Source organism: Balaenoptera musculus, chromosome 15 (genome assembly GCF_009873245.2).
Source record: "Balaenoptera musculus isolate JJ_BM4_2016_0621 chromosome 15, mBalMus1.pri.v3, whole genome shotgun sequence".
Lineage (NCBI taxonomy): Eukaryota > Metazoa > Chordata > Mammalia > Artiodactyla > Balaenopteridae > Balaenoptera > Balaenoptera musculus.
The window spans coordinates 51,180,226-51,198,004 of record NC_045799.1 but is presented as its reverse complement, the minus strand read 5'-3'; the positions used below and the strand labels follow the sequence as shown (position 1 = coordinate 51,198,004).

Sequence of the window (17,779 nt, the reverse complement as noted above, 5' to 3'; positions counted from 1 at the left end):
GTGTGCTGGAGAAAGTATCCACTGGTAACGTTCCCGAAGAGCCCCTGAGATCAGGCAGAGAGAGGCCTTCTCTAGACATCCTGTTCTGCTACCTGTGGGTAGAGACCCGAGGCCCCAGGCAGAGGGGCCTGTGAGAATGAAGAAGGAATGAAGCAGGTAGTCTTGATTTGGAGCATCATTCAGCCTTGAGCAGTGGACTAGCAGTCAAGTGCCAGGGCCACCAAGAGCAGGGGTGCCGTTGCAGAGACCAAGCCCGCTCGCCAGCGTTGCAGCTCCCAAACAAGTGAGGGGCCCACGGCACTGTCTAGGGCTGGTGGGCAGCGCATGGACTCAGCCCCGTCTTTGCTGTATGAGCATGGCTTCCCATCTCGAGGGCAACTCATGGTCCAACATGGTCCTGGCACACCAGGTCACATCCATGTCCCGCCAGCAGAAGGAGCCAATACAGAAGACCAGCGCCCCACCCCCAGGACACCCCAGGATTTGCACCCCTCACATCTGCAGCTTCCTCTGGCCAGCACACAGCCCCGAAAGCAGAGGGTGACCTAGTGTGGTCACCATCAGGCTTGGGGGAGGCTGTAAGAGAGTGGCCTTTGTCCTTAGGTTCTGCTACTGAGAAAGCAGGGAGAAGGGGTCTTGGGGACAGTTTGTACCCCAGTATCTGAGACTTGACATCTGAAGTCCAGCTCTGGTTTCACCTCCTTATCATGCTCAGCACCCCAGGTCCTCCAATATCTCTCCCCAGTGGGCGGAGGTGGGGAGGTGAGACCCTCAGGACAGCATTGAGGTGCCCTGAGATGCATCGATTCCAGTTCACTTGCCCCAGCTCTGCAGCCCCTTTCCCAGGAGCCTGACCTGCAGGAGCCCGGGGCCCTGGGTGGGCCAGGAGGAGAGTGGGTTGCAGCCTCACTGGGCTCCTGGGTGTACCAGGCGCAGGCTACCACATGACGCTGGTGAAGGAGCCTCACTGCAACCCCGAGGGCATCTCCCGTCTGGTCCACCACCATGTCCCCAACGCCACCCTGGAGAGCAGTGCCGGAGCAGAGCTGTCGTTCATTCTTCCCAAGGAGAGCACACACAGGTACATACATGTCCCAGAGAGCACGCACAGGTACACATCCTAGAGAGAGCATGCACAGGCACGTGTGTGTCCCAGAGCACCCACAGGTACAGATCTGAGAAGGAGGCTCAGGGAGCCTTAAGGGCTCCGTGTGTAGAGTCACCCACCCTACACCTGTGTGGCTTGGCCAGGGGCACCTCTTAGCTCCTGGGCCTGTGATGGTCGGTACCCACTGAATCTGCTTGCTGGGCCCAGGGTGCCAGGCCTCCCTGTGCGTCAGGGCTGTACCCGAGAAGGAGAAGAGTGGCTCGTCACAGGCTGCTCGGTGCCCTGGTGCCATCCACACTCGGCACGAGGCTCACTCCTCACACCGCAGCCACTCGGGGTTAGTGTGCAGCTGTGAACTCGTGTGTCTTCTTGGTCTCAGAATCTGAGTCATGAACACGGGCCTCATAAACAGAGCAGACTCCCGGTGTGGGGAGGTAAAAACCAAACTCTTAAGTCACATTCAGAAACTTTGGAATAGAAGACTTAAAAGTATATTAATCTTGCTGCAATCTGGATTGAGAAATGTGGTTTTAATCACGGCAGTGTTCTCTGACTCATTTTTTTTTTAATTAATTAATTTATTTATTTATTTTTGGCTGCGTTGGGTCTTTGTTGTTGCGCGCGGGCTTTCTCTAGTTGCAGCTAGCAGGGGATATTCTTCGTTGTGGTGCACGGGCTTCTCATTGCAGTGGCTTCTCTTCTTGCGGGGCATGGGCTCTAGGCATGCGGGCTTCAGTAGTTGTGGCTCGCAGGCTCAGTAGTTGTGGCTCGCGGGCTCTAGAGAGCAGGCTCAGTAGTTGTTGTGCACAAGCTTAGTTGCTCTGTGGCATGTAGAATCCTCCTGGACCAGGGCTCGAAACCAGTCCCCTGCATTGGCAGGCAGATTCTTTTTTTTTTTTTTGGCTGCATTGGGTCTTCGTTCCTGTGTGCGGGCTTTCTCTAGTTGCGGTGAGCTGTGGCTACTCTTCGTTGCGGTGCATGGGCTTCTTATTGCGGTGACTTCTCTTCTTGTGGAGCATGGGCTCTAGGCACGTGGGCTTCAGTAGTTGTGGCTTGCGGGCTCTAGAGCACAGGCTCAGTAGTTATGGTGCACGGGCTTAGTTGCTCCGCGGCATGTGGGATCTTCCTGGACCAGGGCTCGAACCCGTGTTTCCTGCATTGGCAGGCAGATTCTTAACCACTGAGCCACCAGGGAAGCCCGGCAGATGGATTCTTAACCACTGCGCCACCAGGGGAGTCCTCTCTGACTTAGATATAGTATAATTTGTTTTACACCTACTCTGTTATCACACACACACAAATGTGCTAATGCACATCCTTTTAGAAAAATCTTTGTCAAGATCTCCAATGACTCCTTAGAATAGATTCCCAATAGTGAGGTAAATATTACCAGATTCACTTCTGGAAAGGTGATGTGTTTGAGTTCCCCAGCAGCAGGATAGGGGAGTGTCCATTTACTACACAGTTGCCAACTTTGAGTAAAATTTCTTTTTAATATTTGTGTATCTAATGGGTGAAAATGGCACACACATGCGTAATTGGCATTTTGTGTTTCTTCCATTCCTGCTGGCGGGAGGTTGACTGCTTCCCATGCTTATTGGGCTATAAGCATCGCTTCTTCTGCGTGTTGCATGTTCACGGCTTATGTATTAACATCAACCATTTGTGTTGCAACTTTTTCTAATTTGTTGCTGCCTTTTAATTTTGTGGGATTTTTTTCCCACTGCAGATGGGATTAATGGGTTATATCTTTTCCTTTGTTATTTCTTCTTAGAAAGTATTTCCCTACCCTGTAAGTAAAAGAATATTCATCAGTTTCTTTTGGTTTGCTTTGTGATTTCATGTAGGTGTATAGGTATCGAAGAGTGCCTTATAGGCCAACATACTCAAAAAATGTTATGTGTGGGAATTCCTTGGTGGTCTAGTGGTTAGGCTTCAGCACTTTCCCTGCTGTGGCCTGGGTTCAATCCCTGGTCAGGGAACTGAGATCCTGCTAGCTGCGCGGCATGGCCAAAAAAAAAAAAAGATTATTAAAAAAAAATGTTACGTGGGGGGAGAAAGGGTGCGCAGGGGAAGAACAAAGCCTAACTTTTTTTTTTTTTGAGAAGGCATCTCAAGGAGCTAACCTTCCTTTGCTCCTCCCCCATGCAGCACAGAGGTGATTATTTAGAAACAAATTATCTAGAAAGTCACTGAGAAGTGACTCATCACTCAGGGTCTTTTTTTTCAGGTTTGAAAGTCTTTTTGCTAAACTGGAGAAGAAGCAGAAGGAGCTGGGCATCGCCAGCTTCGGGGCCTCTGTCACCACCATGGAGGAAGTCTTCCTGCGGTAAGTAAACGTGCGTCTGCATCTGTCTAGGGCTCAGCCTTGCGGATGATTTTTCCAAAGTGTGATAATAAAGCAATCCCCTTGATTGTCATCTGGAACACCCATCTGAGGTGGACCTACAGCCCGGGGGGGTGGGCAGCAGGGCAGTGGGCTGGCTGTCAGAGCCCGAGTTCACATCACAGCCGTATATTAACACTTGCACAGACTCAGCCAGGTTCCTGACACACGCAGTGACTCAGTCAGCAGAGCAGCCGAGCTCTGATCACTGGAAACTCCACTCCCACGTTGTGAGTGTGTTGGCACCTCCCCTGGGGCCCCTCCCGGGAGCACCTCAGCAGCATCAGGCTGGCCAGGCTCCTCTCAGGTCTAGGTAATGATCCCGGAGTGTGTTTCCATCTATGATGAAGATGTGAAATTTAGCCTTCACCCCTCAGAACTACGGGGTGAGCTCCAGATGGTTAATACATTGGTCAAACATTGCTTGAATGCTTTATTTAGCAGATACAGTGCTAAGAACAAGAAATACAAAAATAAATGTGAGATAGATGTTTTTCCTTGAGGATTGCATACCCTAGAGGAGGCAACAGGATAAGTGAATATAAGTACAGTGCCATTTGAGTCGGGTGGCTCCCTGGCTTCGGTGCGGCCCCGATACCAGGCTCCGCCACAGGGCCTGGCAGACTTACCACCCGCCCGCCCTCCACACACCCGTCTCTGTCTCACCTGTCCCAGTGTTGCCCCTTCTGGAACACACTCTTCTGCTCCCTGGTCTCAGCGTGACAGTGAGCGCCCCAAGCCGCAGTGGCCTGTATTGTGACAAGCCCTCCTGGTGCTGCCATCGTGCCCCAAGCCCCATCCTGTCCCTCTGGAAAGCCCGGGTTATAAATGCTGACTTCAATCAGTCTCCCTGGGAGACCGGGAGGCCCCCATGGACAGGGCCCTGTCTAGTTGTCTCTCTCCTGGACTTTGCTTGGCTGCCATAGCTGGTGTCCTGGAGATACTTATCGATGAATGAGTGAATGAACAAATGAAGTCCCAGCTGATGGAGCAGATGGCGCTCTGCTTTAGTGCCCCTGACAGTCGCCCGCCTTTGCTGCACCTCTCCCTCCCCAAGGAGCCGAGTTGTGACTGGGCCTCCATGTCTCGACCAGGGTCGGTAAGCTGGTGGACACCAGCATGGACATCCAAGCCATCCAGCTCCCTGCCCTGCAGTACCAGCACGAGAGGCGGGCGAGCGACTGGGCCGTGGACAGCCACCTGTGCGGGACAATGGACCCAACTGACGGCGTCGGCACCCTGATCGAGGAGAACACTGCCGTCAGGCTCAACACTGGGGTGAGACTGCGCGACCCCGAGCACTGCACGCGTTAGAGGCCGCGGGGGCAGATAGCATAGGGAGGGTCAGCACTCTGGGAAGAGGGCAGATTACAGCTCGTGCTCCCATGGGCTGGCAGGCAGAAGGAAAACCCGGAACAGTTTAGTCGAGCACCTGTTGTTTCTCGTTGTTCTAATAACCTGGCCACTCACGAATAAGGGTGAACGCTGCTTATAAGGCTAACAGTGCCCCGTGTACCGAGAGCTTAGAGCTTGCCGTGTGCCCGGCACCCAGTGAGACAGAGGGCAGCACTGGTCCCATTTTACAGACAGGAAGCTGAGGCCTGGGCCAAGGTCGAATGGGCAGCACATGGCGGAGCTGGACTCTGGTCCCTGCCGGCCTGACCTGCACTTAGAGGACAGTGAAGGGCTGAGCGTGGGGAATATAGGCAGTGGGGGGAGGTTTGTCCATCTCCTCTGCTGTGAGGGTGGCCAGAGTCCTCTGACCAGGAGCACGGGGAAAGCAGAGGCCTCGGCTCCCCTCTGGGATAGCAGAGGGTCCCATAACCTCCTTCGACGGTAGAATAGTGCCTGCCCTGCCACCACAGCTAATGTGAGACCCCCAGGGCCCAGTTGGGACCTATGGGGATGTGTTCTTGTGGGTCTTCCATGTCATCGACTGGGCCCCAGGAGAAGCCCTGGGACCCCAGGCTCATGTGCAGACCGTGCCTGCTGCTGGGGGGCGGGGTCAGGCACTGGCTCTGGGGTGGCAGTTGTATCACCCTCATCCCCTCTGTCGCAGCTGGCCCTCCACTGCCAGCAGTTCTGGGCCATGTTCCTGAAGAAGGCCGCATACAGCTGGCGGGAGTGGAAGATGGTAGCGGCCCAGGTCCTGGTCCCTCTGACATGCATCACCCTGGCCCTCCTGGCCATCAACTACTCCTCCGAGATCTTCGATGACCCCCTCCTGAAGCTGACCTTGGCCGAGTATGGCAGAACCATCATGCCCTTCTCGATTCCCGGGACCTCTCGGCTGGATCAGCAGCTGTCAGAGCATTTGAAAGACATGCTGCAGGCTGAGGGCCAGGAACCTCGAGAGGTGCTGGGTAAGGGGTGTCCCCAGGGGGCTTGGGGCCCAAGTTGTGTTGTCAGAGCCTGCTTCTCAACCAAGGCACTGTGGACATTTGGGGTGGTTCTTTGCTTAGCAGCATTCCTGGCATCACTCCCACTCCAGACATTGCCAGGTGTCCCCTGGGGGAGAAAATCTTTGCCCTGAGTCAAAGGAAGACAAAAGTCCACGTCTCTAGGGCTAAACTTTGTCCAGGCGGTCATTTACAGAAGTCAGATTCTTCAGGACCATTTACAAATGAAATGTAAAACCTCAGCGATGTTTACGTTACCTTTTTTTGTTTGAGAGGCCGGTCACGATATGCCTTATGTGACATGGTGTTTTCTTCCCACATCCTAAAACCGAAACTATCTTGTGTCCCTGGCGGTGGCAGTTGGACACTGCCCTGGCTTTAGAGCAGGCATCGCACTCTAGTTAAATGGAATATGCTTGAAGTTTTTCACGTTTTTCTGCTCCCCTCCCACTTCCTGGCCAGCAGCTTTGAGGTTCAGCACACTGATGGTCCCAAAATCTTGGCAGGGGTCAGGTTCTTCTTTAGGAAAATGTCGAACGTATCAACGGCCTAGAGCTGGCCGGCACTGCCAGGGGCACCGCTGCCAGGAGGAGCTGCTGCAGCCGGAGTCCCTGCTCGGCCTGCCAGCGATCAGGGCCCTGAGTAGCCCTACTGACAGTGGTGGGCGCCTTGTTTGTCACCCCCATTCCATCCCATCTTGTTTTCTGCCTGTCACTCGGCCTGGTGTGAAGATTTCAGGGCTGTCATGGTGCGTGGTGGCTCCAGGGATTTAGAACAGTGCCGTAGATGCCCGGGCCTGGGAGGGTGTGGAAGGCCAGACTGCCTGCTCCCTCATGGAGCGTGGGGACTTTCAGTCCTGAGCACCTTACTGTGGGTGAATTACGCTGCACCTAATGCATCTGACCCTTTTCCTTGTGTGCCAAGAGCCACAGCAGACCTTGCCGGGAGCCTCTGTAACTGTCTCCATTAGGATTCACCAACGGGTCCCTGTCCCCTCGCTGACACTGGGGTCCCACAGTGTGGGTGTCATCGCTGTCCCCAGGCGACAGCTGAGTGAGAGGCAAGGCGGGAGCAGTGAGCGTGTGTGACATGCTGGTTCCCTGCAGCTGTGCGGCCAGCTGTGGGCTGGGCAGTGTGTGCTCGTGAGCTAGTGGAACTGAATGCCCCCAAGGTCACTCGTGGGTGGACAGCTGACCCCACCCCCGTCAGAACCCCCGCTTGCTCTGTGCCACAGCTGAGGAGCAAAGTGACGGACCTGGCATGATTGGGATTCTGTTGCTGCCCTTGGGTTGCAGGAGAATGCCAGGCATATGGGCTGCCCAGAACCCAACTGCCCAGAGAATCTGATGTGAAGTGGGGATTCGCTGGAGCTCATCCACGTGCCAAGAGAACAGCTCCTTCTCCCAGGGCCTTTTCCCTCAGGCCACTCTTTTTAAAAACTCTTATTTTTTTATGATTATAAAAGGGTACTTATTCCTTCTATGAAAACTGGAAAAACAGAGACATAGAGGGACAGTCCTGTGTAATTGCACCCTTGGACGTAGCCCCTCACCCACCCCCGTGGTCCTGAGGGCTGGTCCAAGCCTACCTAGGGCCGCCCCTCCCTGCACCTGACTGGGGGCTTCACCCTTCTGGCAGCTCAGAGGTTTCCACAGCTCTGACTTCTGGACCCTCACCTCCTCCTGATCCAGCCTTCTTCCTGCCACGTTGACCCTGGCCCAGGTCCGGGCCCTGTATCTCTGAGAGGCCCTTTAGTGTGTGTATGTGTGTGAACGGGGGGTTTGTGGGGGAGAAGGAAGAGCCTGCCCTGCCACTCAGCTCCTGTGGCTATGGGGGTGTCCCCCCCGAGGCCTGCAGCCCCAGGTCCTGCTGCTCCCCCCGCGTGGCCCCATGGTCCGTGGACGGCGTGCAGGTGGAAGGTGATGCATCCTTTCTGCTGTTCCTCCAGCCCTTCAGAGCCCCACAGAGCAGGGCCTCGGAGGGGGACGCAGGACGCTGCTGACTCTGCCATTGCCCACCCCCAGGTGACCTGGAGGAGTTCCTGATTTTCAGGGCCTCGGTGGAGGGGGGCGGCTTTAACGAGCGGTGCCTGGTGGCGGCATCCTTCAGAGACGTGGGCGAGCGCACGGTGGTCACTGCCCTGTTCAACAACCAGGCGTACCACTCGCCGGCCACCGCGCTGGCCATCGTGGACAACCTTCTGTTCAAGCTGCTGTGCGGCCCTCAGGCCTCCATCACGGTCTCCAACTACCCTCAGCCCCGGAGTGCCCTGCAGGCCGCCAAGGATCAGTTCAACGAGTATGTGCACTGTCCCCCCACCTCAGGACCCCATCCCCGCATGGTCAGGACCTGGCCCAGCCCAGTCAGGACCCTGCTCCCATCAGGTCGGGACCCCTCACCAGGACTGACCACCTCAGGCACTGCCAGGGACCCCCAAGGGCCACAGCGGTAAAAACAGCATTGTTTCTGCCCTCAGGAATCTCCCAGTTCTTGGCTGGGGACTCCTGCCCCACATCCTTCTCAGCCTTCCATACTCAGCCTTCCCTTGGACAGCAGATAAGCTGGTGAGACCACAGCCCCCATACACCCAGGCCCCACGGGAGACTCCTGAGGATTTGGAGAGCCGTGCCCTCTTCCCAAATCTGCACCCGGCTCTTGCTGGCCACTGTCCCTGGGGGATCCGAGTGTCTGCTCCTGTCCAACCTGCAGCACGCAGCTGTTGTGTGTGTTGCTGCCCCTCGGTGGCCTCGAGTCAGGGAACCCATTGGGCATCTCTGTCCTTAGGCCTGTCACACCATCATGTGTGTGGGACTCTCCCTCTTCCTGGTTGCAGAGTCCCCAGACCTCTGGGGACCGTCCAGAGGAAGCCGGAAAAATCAATTAATTTCAGAACCATCACCCCACCTCAGGGCAGTTAATCAGTGGGGGGCGGTTTCATCCCCACTTCCCGTTTTAGACTGTGCCCTGGCCCTCTAGTGTCTCCCTCCCCCTCTGCTCTCTCCAGTCCCCACCACGGAAGCAGAGACACAGCGGTGGTCCTCTGTTCTCGCCATGCCGGGGATCAGGCTGAGGAGTCGGGCTTAGTAGGGTGACAGTGGACAAGGAACAGGAGTTTTCATTTTGTTGTAACAGCTCTAGGAGATATAATCCACCTGCCATACAGTTCACCTGTTCACGGTGTACAACTGAACAGTTTCTAGTATATTCAGAGTCGTGGAGACATCACCACAATATAATTTTATTGAACGTTTTCATTATCCCTGAAAGAAACCCCGGGACCACTGGCAGTCACTCCCCATTCCTCTTTCCTCCACCTCTAAGCAGCCAGGAGTCTGCTTTCTGTCTCCGTGGATTTGCCTGTCCTGGACATTTCACGTAGATGGAATCAGATACCACGTGCGTGGCCTTTCATGACTGGCTTCTTTCACTCTTGAGGCTCATCCACGTTGTGTTAGCACTTCACTCAGTACATAGCATCCATTTGTCCCAGCACCATTTGTTGAACCTTTCGTGGGGTGGGGGTGTTTTAAGCTACAGAATAATGCTGTCAGCGCTGGTTTCTGGAACATGTTGCTGGCACCTGAATGTCCTGCCCACTCAAGAGCGGGGAGACGGCCACCACCCTGATGCTGTGCCCGACAGCGGGTCTGACTGGGGCAGCCAGAGAGAGCGAGGTGGAGGTCTCAGATCCATACCTGAGTGTGGGGAGTGGGTGGCACGGGGACAGATTGAAGGCAACTGGGAGAGTGGCACTGCCATCATTGGGGATAGGATGTCCAGAGGAGGAGCTGTTCTCAGGGGGATGGAATTTTCCTGGTGCAGAGACCCTGAGGCTCTCATGTTCTCTCTTAAACCCTTTAGTGGCTGGGCCACTGCATCACCTGCTTTGGACAGTAGTGACCCAGCACTTGATACCCCCACCTGCCCGGACATGCTGTGCTCTGTCCCTGACCTGTCGGTGCGCCCCCTCCTCACCCCCGCAGGGGCCGGAAGGGATTCGACATCGCCCTCAACTTGCTCTTCGCCATGGCGTTCTTGTCCAGCACATTCTCCATCCTGGCGGTCAGCGAGAGGGCCGTCCAGGCCAAGCACGTGCAGTTTGTGAGCGGAGTCCACGTGGCTACTTTCTGGCTCTCGGCTCTGCTGTGGGACCTCATGTCCTTCCTCGTCCCCAGTCTGCTGCTGCTGGTGAGCTGCATGGTGCTGGGGCCCTTCCCCCACGCGTCCAGGGGGCTTGCCTTGGGGACCCTGCGTGGACTGAAACCAGCCTGGGGTCCATGCTGGCAGCTCAGCCCCCATTGCGGGAGGAGGTTGGGAATGCCCTGGCAGCCCCCCTCGCCTGTCTGCACACCCCCAGCCTCTGCCCCCCTTTGGTAGGTAGGGCCCTGGAGCAGGTGCCCTGGTGGACAGCTCCCTGTTTCCTCAGGGAGGATACCAGGAGAGCCACGGAGGTGGGTGGGGGGCAGGCACGGCCAGAGGGGCTGATGGGCCTGGGCTCATGCGCCCCCTGTGGGCACGCCGGCCGCCTGTCTGTGCTGCTGCAGGTGGTGTTCAAAGCCTTCGACGTGCACGCCTTCACGCAGGACGGCCACGTGGCCGACGCCCTGCTGCTGCTCATGCTCTATGGCTGGGCCATCATCCCCCTCATGTACCTGATGAGCTTCTTTTTCTCGGGGGCGGCCACTGCCTACACGAGGCTGACCATATTCAACATCTTGTCGGGCATCGCCACTTTCCTCGTGGTCACCATCATGCGCATCCCAGGTGGGAGCCAGGAGACCACCTCCCTGCACCCCCATCCCTGCACCCACAGAGCTGCTCAGCCCGATGGGGGAGGCCCAGATGGGGGCACCGGGCAGGCCGGTGGGGCCGCCTGCCAGAGATGCTGCCCCGGAGGCCTGGTGCCTGATCCCTGGGGGAGGCACAGCTGGCTATGCAGGGAACTCCGGAAACCTGCCCTTCCCGATTGCTCTGTTCTTGGAGGCAGGTGCGGTGTGTCCTCCAGCTCTGACTTGTCTGTGCCTCCTCCCCACAGCGGTCAAGTTAGAAGAACTTTCCAGAACCCTGGACCGCGTGTTCCTGGTGCTGCCCAACCACTGTTTGGGGATGGCAGTCAGCAGTTTCTACGAGAACTACGAGACAAGGAGGTACTGCACCTCCTCCGAGGTGGCAGCCCACTACTGCCGGAAACACAGTGAGTGTCCAGGCCTCTCTCGGGACAGCCTGTCCCCCATCGCAGGCACAAGGGCCACCTCGCATGGTGAAGCCACCAAAACGCAGGAGGTGCTTGGGGCCCCCGTGTGGCAGTGACACACCCTCGGAAGCCCAGTGGGCCCCGCGCCAGCGCATCCTCCACCCTGGGGGCTGGGTGCAGGCACCTCACGGTCCCAGAGAGAGGGTCATGGGCTGGGACCCCGGAGGGGAGGAGCGCTCAGGGCATGGGCACAGCACCCTGTCCCTTGCTTGCATAGACATCCAGTACCAGGAGAACTTCTATGCATGGAGCGCTCCGGGGGTTGGCAGGTTCGTGACCTCCATGGCCACCTCAGGGTTTGCCTACCTCACCCTGCTGTTCCTCATTGAGACCGATCTGCTGTGGAGGCTGAAGGCCTGCCTGTGTGCCTTCCGGAGGAGGCGAGCGCTGGTGAGTAGCTCCAGGGCCCCCGTCTGGCCTCTGGCTGCTCTGCGTAGGGCGCCCTCCAACCGAGGTTGGGCTTCCTTGGGGCCACCACACAGGGAGGGCCTCAACACTGGCCACAGCCCGGCTGCGTGTCCATCGGCAGCGCTCACAGCCTGGGAGGGGCTGCGGCCTCACCGTCCCCAGGGGCTCTCCTTCCCAAGACCCTGAAGCCATGGAGTCGAGGGAGCCTGGGGCCTCAGGGACCTCGGTCTCAGTGGAGGCATGTGGGCTGGGGCGCCCTCATGTTTGTCACATACATTCTCTCCCTAAACAAACAAAACCTGTTGAGACAGCATTGGATGGACAGGAACCCAGGGCTAATTGGGGTTAAGATATGACTTTTCTAAGAAAAGGGGTTTCGTGGTTTTCTCCATGAGTCCTGCACCGTCCTTGTCCCCCAGGTAGTTTGTGTCTCCTCGAGGCAAATGTTAGCCCTTACGGCTGCCCAGCTCTCCTTGTGGGAGGTCTGAGTCGGCACACGTGGGGCTGAGCTGGGGTGAGTAGTTTAGCCCTTCCTCCCATGGGGAAGGACCTCTCTGGCGGGAGCTCACCCTGGTGGTCTTTCTCCGGAACAATTAGACAGAAGTGTACACCCAGACGTCAGCGCTTCCTGAAGACCAGGACGTGGTGGATGAAAGGAACCGCATCCTGGCCCCCAGCCTGGACTCCCTGCTGGACACGCCTCTGATTATCAAGGAGCTCTCCAAGGTGAGGCGGGCCCTCTCTCCGCGGGTCTATCCCCCGGCACCCCACCAGAGCTGGCTCCCGGCTGTCCCCAAGCCTCCGCACAGCTGTGTTTTCTCCCGGGCACTGTGCAGGTGTATGAGCAGCGAGCGCCCCTCCTCGCCGTGGACAAGGTCTCCCTCGCAGTCCAGAAAGGGGAGTGCTTTGGCCTGCTGGGTTTCAACGGAGCCGGCAAAACCACGACTTTCAAAATGCTGACTGGGGAGGAGACCATTACTTCTGGGGACGCCTTTGTTGGGGGCTACAGCATCAGCTCTGACATCGGGAAGGTGGGTACAGCCAGGGAGGCAAGAAGAAGGGCACCCGGGAGGTAGGGATGGGGCTTGTCTCTGGCTCATGGTTCATGGACAACAGGACGAGGCAGTGACCGCGGCCAAAGGTAAGCAAGTGATGGGGAGAAGACTGAGGAGATTACAGCCCCCTCGGCCAGACGGGACCAGGCCTGGCAGGCGGGCCGAGACCGGGTCCCTCCCGGAGAAGTGGCTTCTTTGGACCTGGGCACAGAGTGGCACCCACAGAACTCTGCCCACTGGAAAGAACTCTAGTCTGTGTGCATAGATTTATAATAATGGTGTTCTGGGCTGTTCAAACCAGACGTCCCACCGAGAACCAAAAGCGGGATAAAATGTTAATGACAAACCACATAGTTAAGAGCATCTAAGAGCCCGAGGCGTGGTGAAGACCTCCGCAATCTGCAAGCCCTAAGAGGCTCCACCGGAGTGCCCCTGCACAGAGGGCGCTATGGTCCCGGTGACTGGGTTTAGGGACCTTATCGAGTGTATGGGGCAGAAACAAAGGACCACCCCTCTACGTTAGGATGAAGCAGGCCACCCTCCTGCTCTCCCTACCCCCGGGGATTGCATGGACGGTTTCCCGTGTGCTGAGCAGGGCAGGGGAAGGAACAGAGAAGATGCTTGTGCCTGGGAATGACTGCATCTCCTGAACTGGCAGCAGGGGCTTCCAGATGGCTCTGCCACCACACTGCAGCTCACACCCTCTCTGCAGGAAGGCTTTCATCCTAGGCCTCCAAGAGCCCCTCATGTAGTGCTTCAAGGCCTGTGAGCAGTGCACAAGCAAAGCAAACAAAGCAGACAGGGTGCTGCGGCTGGAGCCCACAGACACAAGGGCTCCACAGCAGGACAAGCCCACCACTTTAGATTTGCCGTCACCAGGCCCAGATTATAAAACAACTGTGTTACTATGTTCAAATAAATAGACAAGATTGAAATTATACACAAGGAAGAGGAAACTGTAAATGTGATCTAGGAAATGGAGGCAAGGTGAGAAGTCTGAAATACGTTTAATCTGAGTTCCAGCAGGAAAGGAGAGAATGGGGGGAGAGGTAGTAACTGCCATGGTCATGGCCAAGAACTTTCCCAGACCAATTAAGAACAGATTCCAGAAGTCTAAGAACCCCAAAGAGGTTAAAGAAAAAGAAACCACATCTCTGGAATCCACAGAAACCAGGCTTGCCTGTCCCCACCAGCTGCCGAACGTGGCTGGAGGTGGAGGCCTGCCACGCGGCATCCTGGCTGTGCTGAACGTAGCCACTTGTTCCGAGACCAGCTGCCATGCCATCTGCCCAGGTGACGCCCCACCCCAAAGGTGTTGCCAGCAAACGTCTCTTAATAGAGGAGGAAAAAGAAAGGTCCCAGCACACATTAGATGTTTGTCAAGCGTCTAATGAACGGGTATCTGTCAGCTGTAAAGCATTGCATGGACACGGTCACTTTGTATAATCAATGCATTCTTGCATCCATCCGCCCCTGTGCTGCCCGGGGTAGACCGGTTTCTGGCCTGTCTCTGACCCCTGGGTGGGGGGCAGTCTGGGTCCCGGTGCCTACCCCGCCACTGAGCCAGCCAAGCCCCTCCAGCAACCCCAACAAAGTGCTGCTCGGCAAACTTTGGCAGTGGGAGGCCGCCAGGGCCTGTGCACCGACTGAGGGACCACCCTAGACAGATCCCCTGAGAGAAACCCTCTGACCTGCTGTCTCCCGGCTGTGCTCCAACCCCAGATGCGGCAGCGGATTGGCTACTGCCCCCAGTTTGATGCCCTGCTGGAGCACATGACGGGCCGGGAGACACTGGTCATGTACGCCCGGCTCCGGGGCGTCCCCGAGTGCTACATCAGCGCCTGCGTGGAGAACACGCTGCGGGGCCTGCTCCTGGAGCCGCACGCCAACAAGCTGGTCAGGACGTACAGGTGCGCCTGCGTTCCGGCCCCTGCCCTGCCCCCCGCCTCAGTGACCTCAGGCCTTCCCAGGGTGGAGTCAGGCTCTCCGTTACCATAGAGGCGGGGGCACGCGGGTCAGGGGCTGGAGCTACCACCCATCATTCCAGGATCAGTGAGGATTTGGCAGCATGGCCCAGGCAGCTCCAGATGAGAGGGGCTGCCCCTCAGGTTCCTGTCACCTGGAGGCACAGCCAGGACCCCCTGTCAGGCCCCCTTAGGTGCAGACAGGTGGTGTTACTGCTCTGTGTGGGGCTGTGGACCAACCCCCTGGGCACAGCTCTCTCTAGGGCTTCCTACTCTATGAGGTGGGCTTTCCAGGCACGCTCACCTCATTCTTCTTCACCTGGGACACTCTGCCATCACTGGGCCCGGTCCTGTGCTGGGACCCGGAGAGCCCATGCTAATCATCCGCCTTACCTTCCCCTGCACCCCCTCTGCCCTAGCGGCGGCAACAAGCGGAAGCTCAGCACCGGCATTGCCCTGCTTGGAGAGCCAGCAGTCATCTTCCTGGACGAGCCGTCCACTGGCATGGACCCCGTGGCCCGGCGCCTGCTCTGGGACACCGTGGCAAGGGCCCGCGAGTCCGGAAAGGCCATCGTCATCACCTCCCACAGGTAAAGCCAGGACCGGGGCTGTAGGAGGGGTGGGCCGGGAGGGGCTGGGTGGACAGAAGACCTGTCAGCATCTGGTGAAGTCTGAGGAGAATCCCTAGGCTCTACCGTGTGGGCCACACCCTGAGTATGGGAATCAGGAACAGCCTGATCTGGGCATCAGTACTTTCCCATGTGCACAGCTTTTGATGTGGAGGGTGGGCATCAGCATCCCCCAGTGCTATATCAGGCCTGCACTCCCTCTTCCCAGCATGGAGGAGTGTGAGGCCTTGTGCACCCGGCTGGCCATCATGGTGCAGGGTCAGTTCAAGTGCCTGGGCAGCCCACAGCACCTCAAGAGCAAGTTTGGCAGTGGCTACTCCCTACGGGCCAAGATCCGGAGCGACAGGCAGCAGGAAGCCCTGGAAGAGTTCAAGGCATTTGTGGACCTGACCTTCCCAGGTGTGTGCCGCTGTGCAGAGGTCGTCTGTGCGTCTGTCCATCCCTGACCCCTGGGACGAGGGCCACGATTCCAGGGGCCTGGGCCTCCCTCCCTTGGCCATCCAGCCCGGCCCTCAGGGGGACACGGTCTCTCCTTTGTGCAGGTAGCGTCCTGGAAGATGAGCACCAAGGGATGGTCCATTACCACCTGCCTGGCAGTGACCTCAGCTGGGCGAAGGTGAGCTTGGGCCCCACTGGGCCTCCAGCAGTTGCTCCTTCTCCAGCCAGCTCTTTCCAAGGAGGAATCACTTTCAGTTTCTGCTCTAACACTCACCCTAATATCTGCTAGGTTTGGGTGTTTATACCTCAAATATCTGAGTTGGAAAAAAAATGGTGCAAAAAAGGAGACTGGCCCAGAGAGGTAACACATCTTGCCCAAAGGTCATACTCTGAGCTGGGAAGAGTCAGGAGGAAGCCTGGTGCCAGGGCCTGCTCGCCCCGTGCAGGGGTAGGATCTCTGGTGGCCTTACCACCCCCTATGGCCAGAGGAGTCCCAGACCAGCCGAGGAGCCAGGCCCTGGCTTGTTAACAGTGGCTTTTCTGCTTCCAAAGGTGTTTGGTGTTCTGGAGAAGGCCAAGGAGAAGTATGGCATGGACGACTACTCTGTGAGCCAGATCTCGCTGGAGCAGGTCTTCCTGAGCTTCGCCCACCTGCAGCCACCTGTCGAGGACGAGGGGCCGTGAGGAGCCGGGCTCACAGGTGGGCATCCTCTCTTGCTCCGAGTTCACCTCATCCTGCACCTTTATTTCTGATCACTGTTTTCTACAATGGATTGAAGAATCAAGGCACAGTATGGACCGGGTGTGTCGCGCCCTCACGCTGGGAAGCAGCATGGGAACGTCCGCGTCTCAGGCATTCTGAAGCCCGCTGTCCAGAACTCAAGATCCCCACCAAGAGCGTGTCGGGCAGTCTGTGTGGGCAGGCTGTAGGGTCTGGGCGGAGAGCTGTCCCGGAAGGGGCCTCACTGACCCAGGGGTCGAGAGTACCCAGCCATACCGCTGCGTTCGCACCTGGCATGGAGCTTCCCTGGGGTGAAAGGGGAGGCCTGCAGGACAGTGGGCATCGGGCTCACCAGGCTGCCCAGGATGGACAGAAAGACGCCTGTCACTGTCCTCAGGGGAGATACAGCTGAATTAGGCACTGAGGTCTTGGTTTCCAGTGCAGCTGGGTGTCCTGGAGTCCCTCTCCTGAGAGGGTGGACACTGCGCCAGACAGAGCCGGCCCTGAGCCCAGCGTCATCCCACCAGCGTCTTCCAGAGTGGCTGGTGAGGGGAGGGGTGAGCCACAGGCCGGGAGGCCAGTTGGGGACCACCGTGGGGCTGGGCAGCCACCCATGGAGGGCACACCTAGTGTGTGGTGACTGTCCGCAAAATAAAGGCTGGGAGGGAACATGACCATGGTCTGTGAGTCACGAGGTGGGCCCCCGGGCCCCGTCACCCAGTGCAGTCCCAGCACGAGCCTCCTGTGTCAAGTTCCAGACAAAAACAAGTGCTCGTTTTTCCCAATACGTAGTCAGTTTACAGAACTCGCTGCTGTGGAATAAGCCAAAAATGCAAGTGCACAATCAGGGTAGCTAAATGGCCACCTGAAAGACCCTTTGTCCAGGGTGAGGAAAGAGGCATGTAGGGTTGGCAGAGGAGGGTGTGGAGCTGGGTGGGCAGGAGGCCTTTGGCTCCAGGGCCACTCGTGGGCTTTACACCATTTTCCAGGAGAGTTTTCTTCAGCATCAGCTCCCTTTTATTGACGCACTCTTATTTCTTTTTTTTTTTTTAAACATCTTTATTGAAGTATAATTGCCTTACAATGATGTGTTAGCTTCTGCTTTATAACAAAGTGAATCAGTTATACATATACAATATGTTCCCATATCTCTTCCCTCTTGCATCTCCCTCCCTCCCACCCTCCCCATCCCACCCCTCTAGGTGGTCACAAAGCACGGAGCTGATCTCCCTGTGCTATGCGGCTGCTTCCCACTAGCTATCTATTTTACATTTGGTAGTGTATATATGTCCATGACACTCTCTCACCCTGTCACATCTCACCCCACCCCCTCCCCATATCCTCAAGTCCATTCTCTAGTAGGTCTGTGTCTTTATTCCTGTCTTGCCACTAGGTTCTTCATGGCCTTTTTTTTTTT

The 17,779-nt window shown here is 57.1% G+C and overlaps 1 protein-coding gene across 6 annotated transcripts in view; it reads left to right on the top strand.

Annotated features, from left to right (window-relative positions):
- ABCA3 (ATP binding cassette subfamily A member 3) overlaps positions 1–17,440 on the top strand; it is a 46,020-nt gene extending 28,580 nt beyond the window's left edge. For 4 of the 6 annotated variants that reach the window (XM_036825822.1, XM_036825821.1, XM_036825823.1 and 1 more), the window contains 15 exons: positions 931–1,081; positions 3,339–3,437; positions 4,589–4,772; positions 5,554–5,857; positions 7,918–8,191; positions 9,877–10,081; positions 10,438–10,657; positions 10,929–11,087; positions 11,365–11,537; positions 12,153–12,281; positions 12,392–12,586; positions 14,333–14,520; positions 14,994–15,164; positions 15,412–15,602; positions 16,194–17,440. In XM_036825822.1, the coding sequence (XP_036681717.1) occupies positions 931–1,081; positions 3,339–3,437; positions 4,589–4,772; positions 5,554–5,857; positions 7,918–8,191; positions 9,877–10,081; positions 10,438–10,657; positions 10,929–11,087; positions 11,365–11,537; positions 12,153–12,281; positions 12,392–12,586; positions 14,333–14,520; positions 14,994–15,164; positions 15,412–15,602; positions 16,194–16,774 (3,224 nt within the window). In that variant the 3' untranslated portion in view covers positions 16,775–17,440. Of the gene's footprint in view, positions 1–930; positions 1,082–3,338; positions 3,438–4,588; positions 4,773–5,553; positions 5,858–7,917; positions 8,192–9,876; positions 10,082–10,437; positions 10,658–10,928; positions 11,088–11,364; positions 11,538–12,152; positions 12,282–12,391; positions 12,587–14,332; positions 14,521–14,993; positions 15,165–15,411; positions 15,603–15,745; positions 15,820–16,193 lie in introns of all 6 variants that reach the window. The other 2 variants (XM_036825826.1, XM_036825825.1) reach the window with 2 other exon arrangements.
- Positions 17,441–17,779: the final 339 nt, after the last annotated feature.